A 16,842-nucleotide genomic window follows, 5' to 3' on the forward strand; every position below is an offset into this window, starting at 1 on the left:
ATGATGCTGATGCTGTTGAATCCATATTAATTCCAATGGCAAAGGATCTGTTGAGGATGAAGATTGAATATCCCCTCACAGTTATTTACATATCATTAAAATTTTGTGGGCTCGCATATAAGTTGTTTGAACATGTGCTGGGAAGTGAACAATATTTCCCAGTTGGATCACCTCCCATTCCTTCAAATAGAATGTTTGCTCAATTTCATGCACCACAGACCAGTCAAATGAAAGATGAAATACCCAAACAGCTATGCTCGACAAGAGGAACCATCCGTATTGTGTTTGCAACTGTTGCAATGGGGATGGGTGTGGATATTCCTGATATTCGCAATGTCATTCATGTAAGCCCTCCATGCACTATAAAGGCATATTTCCAAGAAACTGGACGTGCTGGTAGGGATGGCAAGCCTGCATCAGCCACTTTGTACTACAACAAGCGAAATATTTCAAAAAACAGAGTGGGTATGCAAGATGAGATGAGAGCTTTTTGTTCCAATAATAACATTTGTATTAGACTTCTTTTATTGAAAGCACTTGACTATGAACAGGAGAAGCCTATTCTTCCACAACATGTTTGTTGTAGTATTTGCAAGCAAAAGTGTGAATGTACAGAATGTGTGGTGGTGCCAATGATGGGACAAATTTAGGTTAAGAACATTATTGCCTATCCTCTATTTCTTGTATGGTAAACAGCACTTTTGAGATACATTTCGTGTAATATATGTATAATATATATATATATATATATATATATTATATATATATTATTATATATATATATATATATAAATATATATATATATTACTCACAAATAAATCACGAGTATGTATCTCAAAAGTGCTGTTTACCATAAAGCCCTAAACATTGTACGAATTATTTCTATGTACATGCTCTACTCTATTAAAAAGTTAGGAAAATGATATTGTTCATTCTTGACAATCATAGTGCAAGAATATTGTATATACAGTATAATCCTATCGTATGTATGCAAATACAAATATGCACTGTGACAAAAATATGCCTGTTTAATTTAGCACAATGTCAATCTGATTCTTCATTAGAACTTAATGATTCTTTGTCAGAACTGTCTAATTCAGTGCCAGTTGATGTTGAGTTATTCCTGAGAATGTTTTTCTTATGCTGTTTAATCCATTCTCTAAACTTGGCTTCATCAAACAAATGTGTAGGATCATGGGATATCCCAACAAAAGACTCCAAGGATCTTTCCTCAACTTTTGAAAAAGGCCTTATATCTCTTAGATCAGCAAGGATCAAACGTTCATCACTATCAGAGGACTTGTGGGAGTGTGCAGATGATCTTCTATGTAAATTCACCTGCTTCTCAAATGACTCCACAACTTTGAACACTTCTGCAGAAGCTTTGCTTGCACGAGTAATTGCTTTGACAGACTTGTTTGCACCCATAGATCTGATGAGCTTCTTCATCTCAGAGTTTTGGTTCTCTTGGAAAAGGTCTATTTCTATATTCTTCCCAGCACCACCATTCCAGTTCACAATGGCAGCCCATTTGCAGTTAAAGGCCTCTGCTTCTGACAACAAAACCTCAGACTGCAATATGTTAACAAGCATTTCAATGGAAAACTGGTTAAAACCAGTTGTCGAAAAGAAATGAATTAACAACTGTTTTCTTATTAATGACAAGTGTTCTCCATTGCCAGCTGCAACAGCATCCTTAAAGTCTAAAAGTAGCATGAATGATCTTAAAGTGTTCACTGCATAACACCAAACGTCATCTGTCTTGACTGTAGAACTCTCTATTTTGTTTTCATCAATGAAAATGTATTCATCCAGAAACTTATCAAGGGTGCTCATGATATAACTTTTTTGGTATGCATTGTCAAGCACACGAAAACTGTGAGGAGCATTTACCACTGGGGAAGATTTTGCATCAGCCATTTGAAAAAAATCCAAAAGGGCTTCTACAAGATAACATTTTCCAACACTAACAAAGAACTGTTCACAGTCCTCGTAGTGTTTCACATCTACCGTAACATTTCTGCGGTTGAGCTTCTCTCTGAAGAATCGCAGGGTACCTTTCTCTCTTCCAGACGTTTTGTACAATCTCTTAAATACAGTCTACAAAAATAAATAAGTATATTAGACTTTCTTTAAATCATAAACTATAATACTGTTATCCTGTTGACAATTAAAATTGTTCAGCACTAGCAATAGTAAAAATATAACTCAAAAATTTAAACATAATTTCTGGATGCAATTCAAAGTAACTTAATATTCAAAGTAACTTCATACCATTATATAGAATATAAGCTTACTTTAATGTGCATACATAAATTATTACAGTTTATGGTTCCTTAGAATGTGTGATGTTTCAATGACTGATGGGTTAATTTAGGTACAGGACAGTTCAACTTAGTTTCATTGAATAAAATTGATATGACACACAACCCCATAATGCCCAAATTATTGGGTTGATTCAAAAGAAGTTTATACAGCACACTTTATATCTTCAATATAAAATATACATTACCTTCAAAAAGCTTCTTTTTGTATGCCAGTCCACAATGCAAAATGGATAGAGATGGTCAAATCTTTGATTAGCTTGATGGCATCCAGCACGAAGGTCTTTGGCACCTGCAAAACGAACGCGAGTGAGCTGATCCCCAAAGCATGGTATTTTCACTCCGACCAAAGGATCGTCATCTGAAGCAGTGGGTGGTACATGTGAGGCAGGTTGATCAGGTCTGGACCGACATCCTACAGCAGGCATGGCCATATCACAGGATGAATGCTTAGGGATATTATCAACTGCAGAAGCTGAAGAGGTGGAAGATTGTGAGGTGGGTTGTGCAGTAGAATCACTGGAAGAACAAAGACCAGCAGCAGAATAAATTTCATATGTCCATTTTTCTAATTGATCTAGGACATCCACACAATCTGAATATTTTTTTTCATCTTTCAGTAGGATAGGCATGGTAATAACTTCAGATTTTGTTGCCATTTCCTTGGCATAGAGGCAGTCGGTGGTTTGTGGGACAAAAGGTTTAAATTTGTTGAAGGCAGGGAAATGGTCAAATAAAAGTTTTGCAATTAGTATTTTGTACCGACTTCTAATTGACTCTTTATCTGCTTGGTTGAGTTTTGCCAACTTGGTAACATTACATTCCTTTAAGTCATGCTGAGGTCCATTATCTGGTAAATCTCCAACAGGTACTCTACTGAATACAATGCTTGTTGCTACAGCATGAACACTGGCATTTTGAGAATCTGTTCTCATGTCATGAACCTTTTCTTCCCAATCTATATTGTCCAGAACATAAACAAACTTATGGCCAGACTTCACCATAGCTGCAGCACGATCAATAAATTGTTTGCCAATATCATCAAGTATTGTATACTTCTTGGTTGGATCAAGGCATATACCATACTTGTTAAGCCGGTCAATCAACTAGAATTAAAATATTATGTATAGCATTTAGATCAATATAAACCTATTGTAAAGGAAATATATTACACTTCCCCTTTACGAGTAGAATAATCCATAATTTAAGGCTACATTACACTATGCAATTTCCCTTGCAACTTCCAATGCAATTGTAATTCTGAGAGATGTTAATTACTGAAGAGGGTTCAAAATGTAAGCATGCAATAAAATATGGTATTCGCCAACTTAACATCTCTCAAGAGTAGAATTGCATTGCAAGTTGCAAGGAAAATGGCACAGTGTAACAGGCCCTTAAAGGGTGTGTAACGAAACATGCTGTCAACCAGACACTCAGTTGTGAGTATCAGTTCATTTTGCTTGTCTAAGTGAAGAGTTCAAGATTAATAGCAACAATGATTTTATGAGCTTCCCATTTGCACTTACATTTACTGATGCTTGCCCATGTGTAAGCAGGACTGAATTTATCCTCTGTATCCTGCTTAACTCGTGACATCTCAAGAACATTATGATGCCATAAATTAAGCTGATAGCAGGTGTTTTCTTCCCAACATTATAGCTGTATTGCAGCAGGCTTGACAGGATCTTCTTTACAATTGGACAACGTGTTGATAGCTCATTCATAACCTCTGCCATCCAATCTTAATCAATGAGGTTAATATAATATATATTGTAATTTATTCACATAAATACAAAACTAAACTTCCAAATGTAAGCCCCCTTAATAATCTGTATCATAAAGCCCATGGCTGATATTCATGGCTGAGGTTTACTGTATACAGTAATTTTAATAAATACCATTCATAATATTTATTATTACCTTCAGCAGACATTCCATCACAACTTCTTTCCCTCAAAACTGATGGTTCACTTCTTCTGGCAACTCGAAGAAGTTCTTCATTTGCTCCCTTCAAAATATCTTCTAAATGGTCTGGATCTTTACCCTACACAATATGCAGTATCTTCATTATGTTGACAACATATACATAAATATATGTACATCCAGATCTTATTTTATGAACTCTTTGAAATTTAATACAATAGGATGCTAATTTCTATTGAAATTGGTTCAACTTTTTTTTTTCAGACACACTGCAGCACTAATGAATAGAACCATGAACCATTAGGATTCTGGATTTGCATAAAGCTCATGCATTATTATTCATGATAGCATTAACATATTCATAAATTCAATGTCGCAGAATATGCCATTACGTTGTTCGAACCATTCGAACATAAATGTATTATCGCTATGAAGACAAAATAAATTTACTTACAGTAACAGGGACGTCATCTTTTGAGGTACTAAAATCCAGACTTTGTTTACGCGAACCGACAGTTTGTATTTTGGCGGGCGGTTTTACTGTAGAAGGGGAAACTTCAATACAGCGTTTCGAGCGCAAATTCTCCCGTAGTGATCGTTGAGTTTCTTGAATGGTATTCTTAAACTGTATTGCATTATTTAATCTTCTTTCGCACAGTCGACATATCAAATGTGGAAGGCCATCTTCTTGCGGCAAGGGACTGCCATATACACTCTCAGCATTACGTAAAACACTCTGATTAGTGTTCCGAAATAAATTTTTACTGTGATAAGGATCAACAACAGATTTACAAAGTCTGCAGCGCGAATTTTGAGTCAACGCCGAAACCTTTTTATAGTGTTTTTTCGGTGTGTCTTTGCTAGCCATCGGCGCACAGAAAGCCACGAGTAAAGTGACACGAGTGAAGCGTTGAAATTCGATATCGGACATAACAAATTCCCCCTGAGGTGCCGAATAATTCAAATCGGAAATATAGTTTTTCGACTTTTGTTCCTCAGAGAAAATACATGGATGTTGCATTTTTTTTAACAGAGCCGTGAATTCGTTTATGAAAATTTCATACCGAGATAAGTTCACTCCTCAGCCACCCCTCCCAGAGTAAAATCACTATTTACCTCCCAAAAATTGGGAGGCACGTGACCAGCCGCTGCCAGGGTCTTTCTTTCCCCCACGAAAGACCCTGGGTACGAGGTTGGGACAGCTGTTACAAAATATCTTGAAATTCGGCTCGTTTGAGTGTATTCTAACCAAGTGATAAAAAAAAGCTTACTTTGTCCGCTGCAACATACAAAATTACAGTAATCGCAGCGAAATTCAGTTGACTCGGCCATTTGTATATACTAAAAACACATTATTTCGCCTTGTGCCTTACTGCCTTTTAATACTTAGTTTATTTCCCAGTATGTTTTCAATCGATATTCGCCGAAAAATTGGAGCATTTGCAAAAGGCCTGGGAGCCATTCTATTCTCTCACGGTAATGTTACCACTGGGAATACCATATATGTTATTTAAAGTAACACGTGACCGTAAGTCTGCCAATAGAAATTCCCTATGGTGTGATGCGGGAAATTTAGACCTGCTTGTAAAAATTTGACTGATATCTTGCCCGTTCGACGTTCCAAGAAGATTACTCACAACATTTACTCCGTTTTTTAAATATAATTTCATCACAAGTATGGCTGTGTGTTTAGTAGCAATGTTCACTGAAGACCTTATTGCTCACTTGTTATCAAAAGGCATCTCAAGAGAAATTTGCGATCAACTGAAAGGTATGCCTCATGTGGTTGAACCATTGCCAAAATGCTAAAGCGTTTAAGTTTTTATGTGTGCGTTAAGCTTTCTATTTTATTATACAGTTTAATGAATACGATCTACTAACAGTTTATGATTATAATGTTTCAGAAAATGCTATTGATGGGGGTACATTGAACTTTTTGATGCAAGACATCGACGAATTCAAAGCGGTCTTACCTAAATCTGGCTATCGAATTCAACTAAAACAAAAATTGGCCTTTACTTTATCTGCGACAACAGAAAACGTAAGTTTACTTTGTTTAAACAGGATATAAATATAAACTTTGATTTAACAAGAATATTAATTTGTCGTTAATTCCTTTAGTTTGCCTAACAGGCTTTTATATAACAGTACTAATTGAAAATTATAAGCCAAGAGAAGGCACTGTCACATTGGGCAATTGAAATAATCAATTGTATTCCCATCACTAATAATGACTACTTCTCAATATTTTACATGAAAGTATTTACTATTTGTCAATAATAGGAAAAAATGCCTCAGCAAATTGTGATGCCACATGATGATGAACCACACACATCAGAGCTAGAACCACCAATGCCAACTGAACCACCTTTGCCAGTGGAACCACCTTTGCCAGTGGAACCACCTTTGCCAACCATGGCATGTGAAAGCAGTGTTGAAAGTGTGAAAGCAGGTGTTCAAATGAAGAAACCACTCAAGAGTCCCAAACCTATTACTAATAGTTCAGATGCCACAGCCCTACCAAACCCTCTCCCATTTCCTGAGAGTTTCTCTGTGCGAGTGCAGATGGCAATAAAAAATGGCTCTGTTGCCCCTGAGCGAACACAGCTGATTGCAGATGTAGGGACCTTTTATTATGGTTTGTCCAGCCACCCAAAGCAAGGTGACTACAAGAGGATTGCCATTTTAGTGTGCGAGAAATTCCCTGAGTTGAGAGATTTCAATCAAGCAAGCTATTGGGTAAGTGTCACAAGAGGGAATATTCTGTATATGTACTTAAAATATACTTGTCATGGCAATGATCCTAATCCCAAATATCATATTTTGTCTACATATATAGGTATCAATCCAGAAACAATTGTCGCAATTCTTCAGAAACCTTCGGCGGCGGACAGTTAACAAAGCGATGCATGGACAACCCCATGGCCATGCAAATGAAAGTGCATCAAAGAAAATAAAACTGACTGCAGAGGATGATGAGCAAGCTCAAAAAAGAAATATGGAGCTTTTGAAAAAAGCAAACCTGGTGCAATGGCTCCTAAGACATTTGCAAAACTCTTTGTCGACACATTTAATGAGCGGAGGAAATTTATCGAAAATCAAGCTACATCTTCTACAGAGGTCTTGGAGGAATGTCCATATCTTGGTCATCCAAATGTTGTAAGTATCTTCACATGATGTCTTGTGCAGTCATGTATACACATGTAGTTTTTAGGGTATAATATTAAAACAATGGGTAACCCTATTGAAGCAATGGCAACTTGTTTCAAACACCTGCAAAATTGGGCAGAAAAATTGGGAAAAAGAGGCTGAAAAGAAGTTGGAGACTGCATTGAAAGCTGTCATACAAATTAAGGATAAGGAATGTGAAATGAGAAGTGAACAGGTTGTGGAGGCTGTGGAGTAAATTGAGAGAAAGACAAAAAGGAACAAAGGAACAACAACAAGTGTTCTAAAATTCAAAGATGTATGTATTTGTCAATTGCACCTTGCACACTCTGGAGATAGCTGGCAAATCAATGATCTTAATCTTTAGGTTTACTCTCAATGCTGGAATTGTAATTAACTGTTTTAATTTTATTTTACAGCCTGCATCCACCATGAGACCAGAAACCTTGTTCAAAGACAAGAATGTCGAGTTTCGCTTGGTTGTGATTGGGTCTCCTGAGGAGGTCAACCAAGTTTTTGTGGCAGGTGAAGACCAGTCATTTATTGAGAGTGAAGGTATACTCCAAGGTTTGATCGACCTGCTTTGTTGTTACTATGCATATCACGTCTCCTACCCTGAAAGTATGGAAGGATGCTTGCTTTCCTACAAGACATTCTTTTGCCAACAAATGATGGCAACTACAGAGGAACAAAATTTTCCTCATTTATGGCAAAGGTGCACCAAGGAATTAAGGACAATTCTGATTAGAACAATTTATACATGCCTGGACATTCATGCTTATATTATATGCATGCCATATATTTAAGGCAAATTATTATTAAGGCAAATTTTCCATATGACTTTTAAATATTTGTTGTGAATATATGTAAGTGTTTTCTTGTATGATAATGTTTTCTATTTTAATACATATTTCACTGTTTATGGACAAACTGTTCTGACTATTCATTCTATTTAGATAATTGCCCTAGGCAATTTGATCTTGTGTGTTGGGTAGCACACCTTAGTGTGTTCCAAAACACACCTTGCACCACCTAGCAGTATGTGTCTTGGAACACACCAAAGTTGTGTAGGAAAACACACCAAAGTTGTGTAGGAAAACACACCACAGTGTGTTTCAAAACACACCTTAGTGTGTACTAAAGCACACCTTTTGCAAACACACCTTATGGTGTGTCAAATTCTGGACAAGCAAGAAACACACCTTAAGGTGTGTTTTGGGACACACCTGCGTGTGTAAAGAAAACACACCTTAACCTGTGTTATATTCTGGACAAAAAAGGTGTGTTATTTGAACACACCTTTTTTTAGAGTGTGAATACGTACAATCCAGAAAGTCAGTTTATACAAGACCTTCGAGAGAAAGGTGAGTGTACTGTCTGACGCTTTTGAAATACTTCTTTATTTGTGTGTTTAGAATCTTAACAATCACGACTGCCGTAGAACATTCTAAATCTACTGAATTAATTGAAACGTATAGATTGTGATGTAACCCAACCACTGTCAGTTGTTAACCATATATAGAATGCATATCTCTTGCTGTTCTGATCCACCTAAAATAGCGTGATATAGCTATGACGCCTGTCTATGGAGTTATATTTCATTCAAACCCGTTCACAATTTGTAAGTTACGACCTTTTCCAAAACAGTAAATTGATTGCGGCTGGAAAACCTTTCATCAACATTTCTCATCAACACATAACAAACCCTAAATTCACTTCATAAAATTCTGAATGATTTTGTCAGGATTTAAATTTTAAACGTTTTCCTTTTTTTTCAGAAGTCCCTGGTATGAAGGGAGTAGTATCGTCATCTAAAGGATTACACACCAAACTACGTCAAGCTGCTCAACGGAAAAATGGAGTAACAAAAGAACGCAAACAGTTGATTAAAATGGGAAATAAGCTGAGAGCTGAATTGTTGAAATATAAAGGTATTTGAAGGGATATTTTGGAATATCTATTAAGATGGCATTAATATATATACGTTAGTCGAAATAAATTACTGTAAGAATGAATTGAATACATTTTTCCTATAATCATGATGCGTAGCTTCTGTTGTTCGCAAAAGACTAACTGCATGTGCAAAGAGATCCCGCGATGATTACGTCACTACCGCATGTAGGGTAGTGACACGTGACCGGGCTCCAGAACACCGCGGAATAACGTCTGGGCAAACGCCGGTCGGTTATAAGCATATGGCGAAAAACTTCAATTGGAACTGTTGAAAGAAAACATGCAAGTTAATTGATAAGATATAAGTTAAACTTGTACTTGAAAATGTACCGAAAACGGGTGGACTAAACATTCGTTTAATGCGTCCTTTGATTGAAATATGAAATAAAATTGTTTTGCAGAGCGTCTTTAAACCATTTTTGATAAATTGTTAAGAACAAAAGTTTAAACCTATATAATAGAAGTTGAGAAAAACTACAATTATTGAGAACACGAAAATTTCTTGTTTCTCCGCAGCGTGGCGGCTTTGGTATAATGAGAGATGCTGAAATAAGTAATCTCGTGGTAAAATCGATTAGTGTACCGCTGCCACCGTTTTGATTTTAGAATGTTATTCTATCGTTATATATTAGGAGGGAAAAAATCGCCTTCAATTGAGGCACGTCAATCGTCCAAAGATCCGCAGAATGTGGCGCAAACATCCCGATCCCAACTACGGGGTTTGGAACAGTTGCAATATGAACTAACAAGCAAAGAACTGCATGCAGTATGCACAGAGAACACTAGCGAGGAATAATGATCAGCATTCGCTATCTCCTCGCAAAAAAAATTCCGCGTCGGCCCAAAACTTCAAAAACACTCTTCAAACACGGAACTCGCAGAAAAAGCAGGCCTACCGGAATCGTCTACTGTTCGTGACGAAATCGTCTCGCCATGGCAACCTTCGTTCTCATCAGACGACCGCGCGTCGTTACAAGATGTCTGGAAACTACTAGACGAGGACAGTTCTGGATTAACCCATCGCGGGGACGAAGTCAGCATGTCTCAGCTTCGGGAAAGTTTCTCAACTACGGACAGTTTCACGGTCAAAGGTCAGCCTAGTCACGTGCATCTCAAGCCAGAGTGTTCCAAGGCTGCGCTGTCTGTCAAGGCAGCTGGGAAATGGACACTCTCCCAGGTAAAAGCGAAGATAAGAGATTATAATATATAAGACGAAGATGTTCGCGAGGGATTGTAGATATTTTTATTTACCTATAATATTTGTTTTTAACAAGACCGGTCATTCATGGCAGTAGGAGGCTGTGTTGGGAATTTGTGTGTTTAACCCTCACTTCCAATCTGTCCTTAATTATCCAATTTTCTTACTTACTATTGATCCCCATGCAGTAATAATTTATACCCATGACGTTTGCATGCATTATAATAATCATTCTATTTCCGCATAAAATCCAACACCCCCCCCCCTATTATAATATAAAAAGTATTAGAATATAAAAGTTGTGCCTCGTTCAGTGTTCACCGTCCCAATAAATGTTAACTTGATTGAATTCTAATTTTAACGCAACTGTTCGAAATATATGTTAAAATCTAAAGCACTAAGTTCTATACTGTCTTTCTTGTGCGACCAGATCTAATGATCTTGATCCCCTTACAAAAACTAACTATAGTTTCGACAAAATAACTATAGTTTTTTGCCTTAAAACTTTAGTTCTTCTGAACAACTATAGTTTCAGACGAAAACACTATAGTTATTCGTGACACTATAGTTTCCAAATACAGAAACTACAGTTTTTCGAAACTATAGTTTTGTTCCAAACTATACTTTAACTATAGTTGTTTTAAAAAACTATAGTTTTCAACAAATAGTAGCCGCTGGAAACTATAGTTATAATTGAAACTAAATTTGAACTATAGTTTTTTTAAAGACCTATAGTTTACAACAAATGGTTACTAATAAAACTATAGTTATTCTAGAGAAACTATAGCTGCACTTTTTTATTTGCATAATCTGTAGTCAAGAAAAAGTGATTTGCGATACATATATATCTATATATAGATTTCGATTACCAATATTTAGCATACATTAACATTTACATACCTTTGTACTCAACACATAAGCGTGTTTAACCTTTGACCATCTTCAAGACTCTCAGAATCTTTTATCTTTTAACAGTTTCAGTAATTAGTTCAAGGAAAACGGCAGATCGGAGGAAAATCCCAAAAGAAATATGTTGGGATTAGTTGGGATATTTTGGGATATTTTGGGAAACTATCGCGTCGAGACGAGACGTGAATATCCGATTATTCCCTAATATGGGCATGCTCGCATTTTAATTTGCCCACATGTCACCTGAGTATGACATGCCAACTCTCTTGGCGGCCATTTCGAATTTACCGACAACAGTGTTTTAAAGACCTCGGCAATTAAACGACTTAATGGCTTACGCTTTGGTTAATTTCTTCGAAGAGAATGCTTGGGATGTCATTCCATATTCCGATATTGTTTTTACTCAGGAACATAAACAAAATGAAATCGAGAACGGGACAAAAATGTTGGTTCTTTGGAAAGATACAAAATCCAAGAAAGCAACCAAAAGAAAATTCCCTGCCGAGATTGTAAAGATACAGGTTTGAAATTAAGTTTATATATTCCTTGAGTCATTATTGTTCGCCTTTGACGTTTTATGTCTTGAAATAAAGATAATTTATTTAGGGTAAGATGGGTTTTATAGTTAATATATTCAAGTCCTAATCATATAAATGATCCCAAATGATTCAGATCAGGCTGTTTTGAAATATAATCATGTTTGAAGTATGATTCATATCATGGTGATTGAAGTCCTAATCATCTAAATGATCCCAAATAATTCAGAGCAGAGTGTGTGAAGTCTCAAGTAATTTAATATTTGTCTATATAACAGCATATATTACTTCCCACTTTTAGATACGACATATTCAGAAATCAGCACCAAGTCCATCCCTGCCATAATCTTTGTTCATATTTGTTATATTTTAATTAAACAATAGATGACAAAGACTGGTTACTCAAATACATGAGAGAAGATGATTCTCCGGTTAAAACAGGCAAAGGTTTCCGCAAGCGTGTAAGAAATGCAAACAGTGTTATAAATGATAGCGACAGTGACACAGAAAGACAGGTAAAAGTCTTAAAGTTACAGAGATAATTTTTTCATTCCAAATTTTCTCTAACAAGGTGTTTTTTGAGCACATATACGAAAATAATAGTAATGAGCAAGTTATGTGCATAGTTTATATTCCCCACATTTATTTCTGATCCTGTTTTTCTTCAGCAAGAACCAGCTGCAACGAAGAGGCAGAAAGCAGCATCTAAAAATGCTGAGCAATCAAAGCGATCAACCAATCTGGCTAACATGATAAAGGAAAGATACAGGAAGGTTTGTATAGTTACAGGTCAAAAGGAAGCCTCTGTCAGAAAGAGTAAAATCACCTTGTATATAAGACGATGTGAAAGCTAAATGTTAACATTATTTAAGCTTTTAGCATTGAAATAGCAGTAATATAAAAGCTTCCTTATACTACCTGAGATGGTAGATAGACACATGAGTTAGTAAGAACACATTACATTCTTGCTTGTTGATAATTAGGAAAGATGCCAATTGGTGCACAGGCAGCACACATATGTATTCATTGCTTATAATTTTAATATTTAGGAAAGTCTTAAATTATTTGATGGCAACAGTGTATGTGATGAAGATTGCAAACATTTAAGAGAAAATAGAACGCTTCTGGCAACAATCAAACACCTAAAAAGTGAAAATGAAAGACTTCGGGAACAAATCGAAAGTAGTGATGGTAAGCTTGTTCAAAAAGATTTGTCCAACTTTTAATCAAAATGTGCCACAAGACGGGTGATCGGCGGACAATCCATGATCCTGGTGCATTAAGCTAGGGCAAGCCATTTATTTTGCCTTTTCCTCACCATTCATTAGCCACTCACAAAAAGGCAATGATTTTACTGTTATTCTGATTTCATGTTTCCTAGTCTTTGGCTAATGCATTTTAATTTTCTTATAGATTTAAAAGTTTCTTTGAGAAAACTGAAGAAGTATGTGGCATCCTTGGAAGGCTTTTCAAACCAAGCACTAAAATTTGGTTCACAACAGAGCGTACAAGCATACGAGCCTTCCGCAAGATTGTCTCCTTTGACAACCATGGATCATGGAAGATCGTCTCCTATTTCATGTGTGTCAAGCTCATCAACCAGATCTTCTCCCACATCGATGAGTGGTTTTTCAGAATTTGCTACAGAGGAACCAACCGTAATTGCAATTAGCGAAGACAACTTGTTGAAAGACAAAAGTAAGGAAATACAAGGCTGTGATGATGACAACTAGGTCCAGGAGTTAGAGAAGGACACATATGCTTCCTCAAAAATTTGTGGAAGTGACGAACAGTCTGGATTGGCTGATGTTATGGCAGATAAGGTAGGTCTTTCAAATGCACTGTAAATGGGAGAATTTTAAAATTTTACATTCTGATTTCAATACACGCAAAGTGGTTTAGGTAGAGTGTGTCTTGAAAATGGAATTATTAGTACCGTGGTTTAAAACATTTTGTTCATTGGATGACTTTACATTGTTTTTTTCACCTTTTTTACTAATTTATTGTATTGATTTATTTTCTAACAGGTTGTTCTCGGACCAGGCTTGTCGATTTCAAAGAATGTGCTTCAACGAATAAAGACGAAGAAAGTAGGATCATTTATCGCAAACCTGATGGGAGCAACACTCACAAGAGAGTACATGGCGACACACAGTTACAAAGGGCAGAAAGGGAAGAATGGGCAAACAAAGCCAAAGCTTGATCCAAACTACACAGCTTCCCTAATAAGTAAGTTTTTGGTTTTGAGTGTATACGTAATCTTTGTATTGCAAAGACGGACTATTTCTGTTTACCTAATCAGCATTTGAAGGAAAAACGCAGTGTTGGCATATTTACTGATTTAGTAATTTAGCCTTTCTTTATGTTTTGTGTAGAATACGCCAAGAGTGTAAGATACACCGAACTTCAGCGGCCTGTTATTGACGAGGACATTGTCAAAGCTATCAAGTTTAAACTGAACAATGAGGAACAGGCGTTCAAAAAGCAACAAGAATAACAGTATTATGGCACAGGAATTTTTTGAACATATACTAAGAAACGGTATCATTGTAAGAAAGTTTTTAGCCCTTTAAATTAATAGTAAATGCCTAAATTTCAAAACAGTAGTTCTTTTTTTATATTCTGCATTTATTATATACTAATAATAAAATCCCCTGGTACTAAAGACCGAAGTAAAATAAAACGTAATCCCCTTTTTCGTTAAAACATCGTTTGATTATTGGCAGCATGACTAGAACTGTGTTAGCTTCGTGAAATTAAAGCTGCTTTGTGCAGCAGTTATTATTTGGGTAAACGTCAAAATTATTTTTTTTAAAGAATACCTTTTGCTTCCATGTAAAAACTATAGTTTCGAACAAACCTATAGTTTTTAACCTATAGTTTTCACTAAAACAACTATAGTTTCAGACACTATAGTTTTATTCCAAAATACTACAGTTATTAAAACTATAGTTTCGCCTTTAAAAACTATAGTTTATTTTTGTAAGGGTCTAATGACATGTATCTTCAATTGGCTACTGGAACTTAGCTAGACTCCTTAATTGGTGCGGTCACGTTCTCTGTAGGCTTTTCTCTCACGCCGTCCATCTAGCTTCTAACTCACGAGGCAGTTTGGCATCCCAGGGGACCTTAGCGTCACAACACTCGTGGTAGAGGAACTTTCCTTGCAGAATAATGGGCGAAATCAACCCGAGAGGATCATAAACTTTCGCGATCCTTCCGAGGACTCCTCGCTTCGTCGGACTTGCTGGGTCAGCAGGAAACTAGATTTTGTATGGCTTGAGCATGTATGGCTTAGGCGGCCAAAGGAGTGGAAATTCTGTCCCAAACAGCTTGGACCTCACACTATTTTAGGAAGACTAGGCGTAAATTATAAGATTAGATCAGAAACAGGTCGAGAGTTCATGGTCCATCACGACAATCTAAAACCTTACTTTATGCCTACTGAGCAGGGAAAGTTTGCTTGTCCTGGTTTGTTTGTCTTGGTCAGGAATCGGGAGATTTTGATCGTAGTTTCTGTATCAACTTTTAACGTTTTCGGGACCAAAACTAATGTGAGAAGAAAGTGTGGCGCGCGATCAAAATGATTGCGTAAATAATGCATATCGCAATACATAATCTTGTAACTACAATTTGCTAGAGGAACATGATGATTAAGCGATTGTGATACGTAATTGACGGTATGTAATATAAGAAAGAAATTGACATAAATAAATCAGACTGGGGATGGTAGCCGTGCTGTGACCGACAGTGACTGTGTCTTATAGGATCTTAGGTGTACGCTGCATGGAAACGAAGATGTTGTGACGAGCGGATGGTACCGTGTAAACGCAGCTTAAGAGAAGTAGAGTTATTTAATATCTTTTGCGTTATAATGGAGATTTGGAGTACAATTTCAGCTATGAAATAAGTGGAAAATGTTGAAACATTCTAATGAATCTGAATTACCATTTTCCTCAAATTTTAATTTGTGATCTGTGAAATCAGACTTGACTTCATTAAAAATACAAAACAATCGCACCGTAACCATTTGCTTCACCTGGGCCGCATATAACTAGCTTATGGTGAAATAGCGCTGCACCTTTTCTCAATGGTCTCCATACCTGTGATATTATGCCGGGTGTCCCAAAAAAGTACCTTTTTTTAATTCAACATAACTTGTAAGGAAACTGAAGAATTGCAATCAAACAATCCATATTAAGTGGAGTAATGTCTAACTTAAAGTTTGATATATTACATATGAAGTTTGAACGAGTAGTGTCTGAGATATTTGCGTTTAAAGTCGTAGCAACGTTTTGAAACTTGTCAAAAATCAGGAAGAAATGGCCTATTAAACTTGTTTCAACAATACCGGTTCCTAACATGGTATCTTGTAACATATTTTTTAGTTGTTTTTCTAAAAATCGTTTTTTTTTTGCTCTAATTCATCTGCAAATTCATGTCCACCAGCAGCAACGCACTTTCTTGCCCGTTTCAGCATGCTATCAAAAGACCTTTTAATCATGTGGGCGTCCAAATAGCGACATGACCTAACAATCGCCTCGCGAAGATCTCCCAAGTTTTGAGGTTGTTGGTCATGAGGAACTTCCCAAATCTGCTGTTTAAATAGCCCCAGAGGAAGAAATCACACACCGTCAGGATAGGGGAGCGTGGAGGCCATGGCCAATCGCCACGTTTACTCATGAGTCGACCAGGAAAATGCCCCTGTAGATATCGGATTGTTGCATTTAACAAGCCATTATTTGCTGATTTTTGACACATTTCAAAACGTTACTGTATCTTTAAACGCGAATATCTCGGAAACTACTTGCTCAAACTTCATATCAAATA

At 36.5% G+C, this 16,842-nt stretch overlaps 2 protein-coding genes and 1 long non-coding RNA gene across 3 annotated transcripts; all 3 read left to right on the forward strand.

The window, feature by feature from the left end:
• Positions 1-5,802: 5,802 nt before the first annotated feature.
• LOC114544784 lies at positions 5,803-7,411 on the forward strand. The gene is made up of 4 exons (XM_028563309.1): positions 5,803-6,019; positions 6,153-6,289; positions 6,532-6,987; positions 7,088-7,411. Exons 1-4 carry the CDS (start codon positions 5,926-5,928, stop codon positions 7,409-7,411), a joined length of 1,011 nt encoding a protein of 336 aa, XP_028419110.1. The 5' UTR covers positions 5,803-5,925.
• Positions 7,412-8,672: 1,261 nt separating this feature from the next.
• Positions 8,673-11,177, forward strand: LOC114544786. Its single transcript, XR_003690567.1, has 3 exons — positions 8,673-8,780; positions 9,195-9,347; positions 10,002-11,177. It is a non-coding gene; the product is annotated as an uncharacterized LOC114544786 (long non-coding RNA).
• A 723-nt stretch (positions 11,178-11,900) lies between these two features.
• Positions 11,901-14,539, forward strand: LOC114544785. Its single transcript, XM_028563310.1, has 7 exons — positions 11,901-11,997; positions 12,397-12,527; positions 12,681-12,785; positions 13,062-13,203; positions 13,426-13,835; positions 14,040-14,241; positions 14,388-14,539. Exons 2-5 carry the CDS (start codon positions 12,423-12,425, stop codon positions 13,743-13,745), a joined length of 672 nt encoding a protein of 223 aa, XP_028419111.1. The 5' UTR covers positions 11,901-11,997; positions 12,397-12,422; the 3' UTR covers positions 13,746-13,835; positions 14,040-14,241; positions 14,388-14,539.
• The last annotated feature ends 2,303 nt before the right edge of the window (positions 14,540-16,842 follow it).

Source organism: Dendronephthya gigantea, unplaced genomic scaffold (genome assembly GCF_004324835.1).
Source record: "Dendronephthya gigantea isolate DGI-Jeju-01 unplaced genomic scaffold, DenGig_1.0 000942F, whole genome shotgun sequence".
NCBI classification, from domain to species: Eukaryota; Metazoa; Cnidaria; class Anthozoa; order Malacalcyonacea; family Nephtheidae; genus Dendronephthya; species Dendronephthya gigantea.

What these genes read in the sequence shown, in the direction of transcription:
- LOC114544785 (XM_028563310.1), top strand. Translation starts at nt 12,423, where the DNA reads ATGAGAGAAGATGATTCTCCGGTTAAAACAGGCAAAGGTTTCCGCAAG. An exon ending in ACAGTGACACAGAAAGACAG is followed by an intron (nt 12,528 to 12,680) that starts GTAAAAGTCTTA and finishes GTTTTTCTTCAG; the next exon opens with CAAGAACCAGCTGCAACGAA. An exon ending in TAAAGGAAAGATACAGGAAG is followed by an intron (nt 12,786 to 13,061) that starts GTTTGTATAGTT and finishes TTTAATATTTAG; the next exon opens with GAAAGTCTTAAATTATTTGA.
- LOC114544784 (XM_028563309.1), top strand. Translation starts at nt 5,926, where the DNA reads ATGGCTGTGTGTTTAGTAGCAATGTTCACTGAAGACCTTATTGCTCAC. An exon ending in TATCTGCGACAACAGAAAAC is followed by an intron (nt 6,290 to 6,531) that starts GTAAGTTTACTT and finishes TGTCAATAATAG; the next exon opens with GAAAAAATGCCTCAGCAAAT. An exon ending in TCAATCAAGCAAGCTATTGG is followed by an intron (nt 6,988 to 7,087) that starts GTAAGTGTCACA and finishes CTACATATATAG; the next exon opens with GTATCAATCCAGAAACAATT.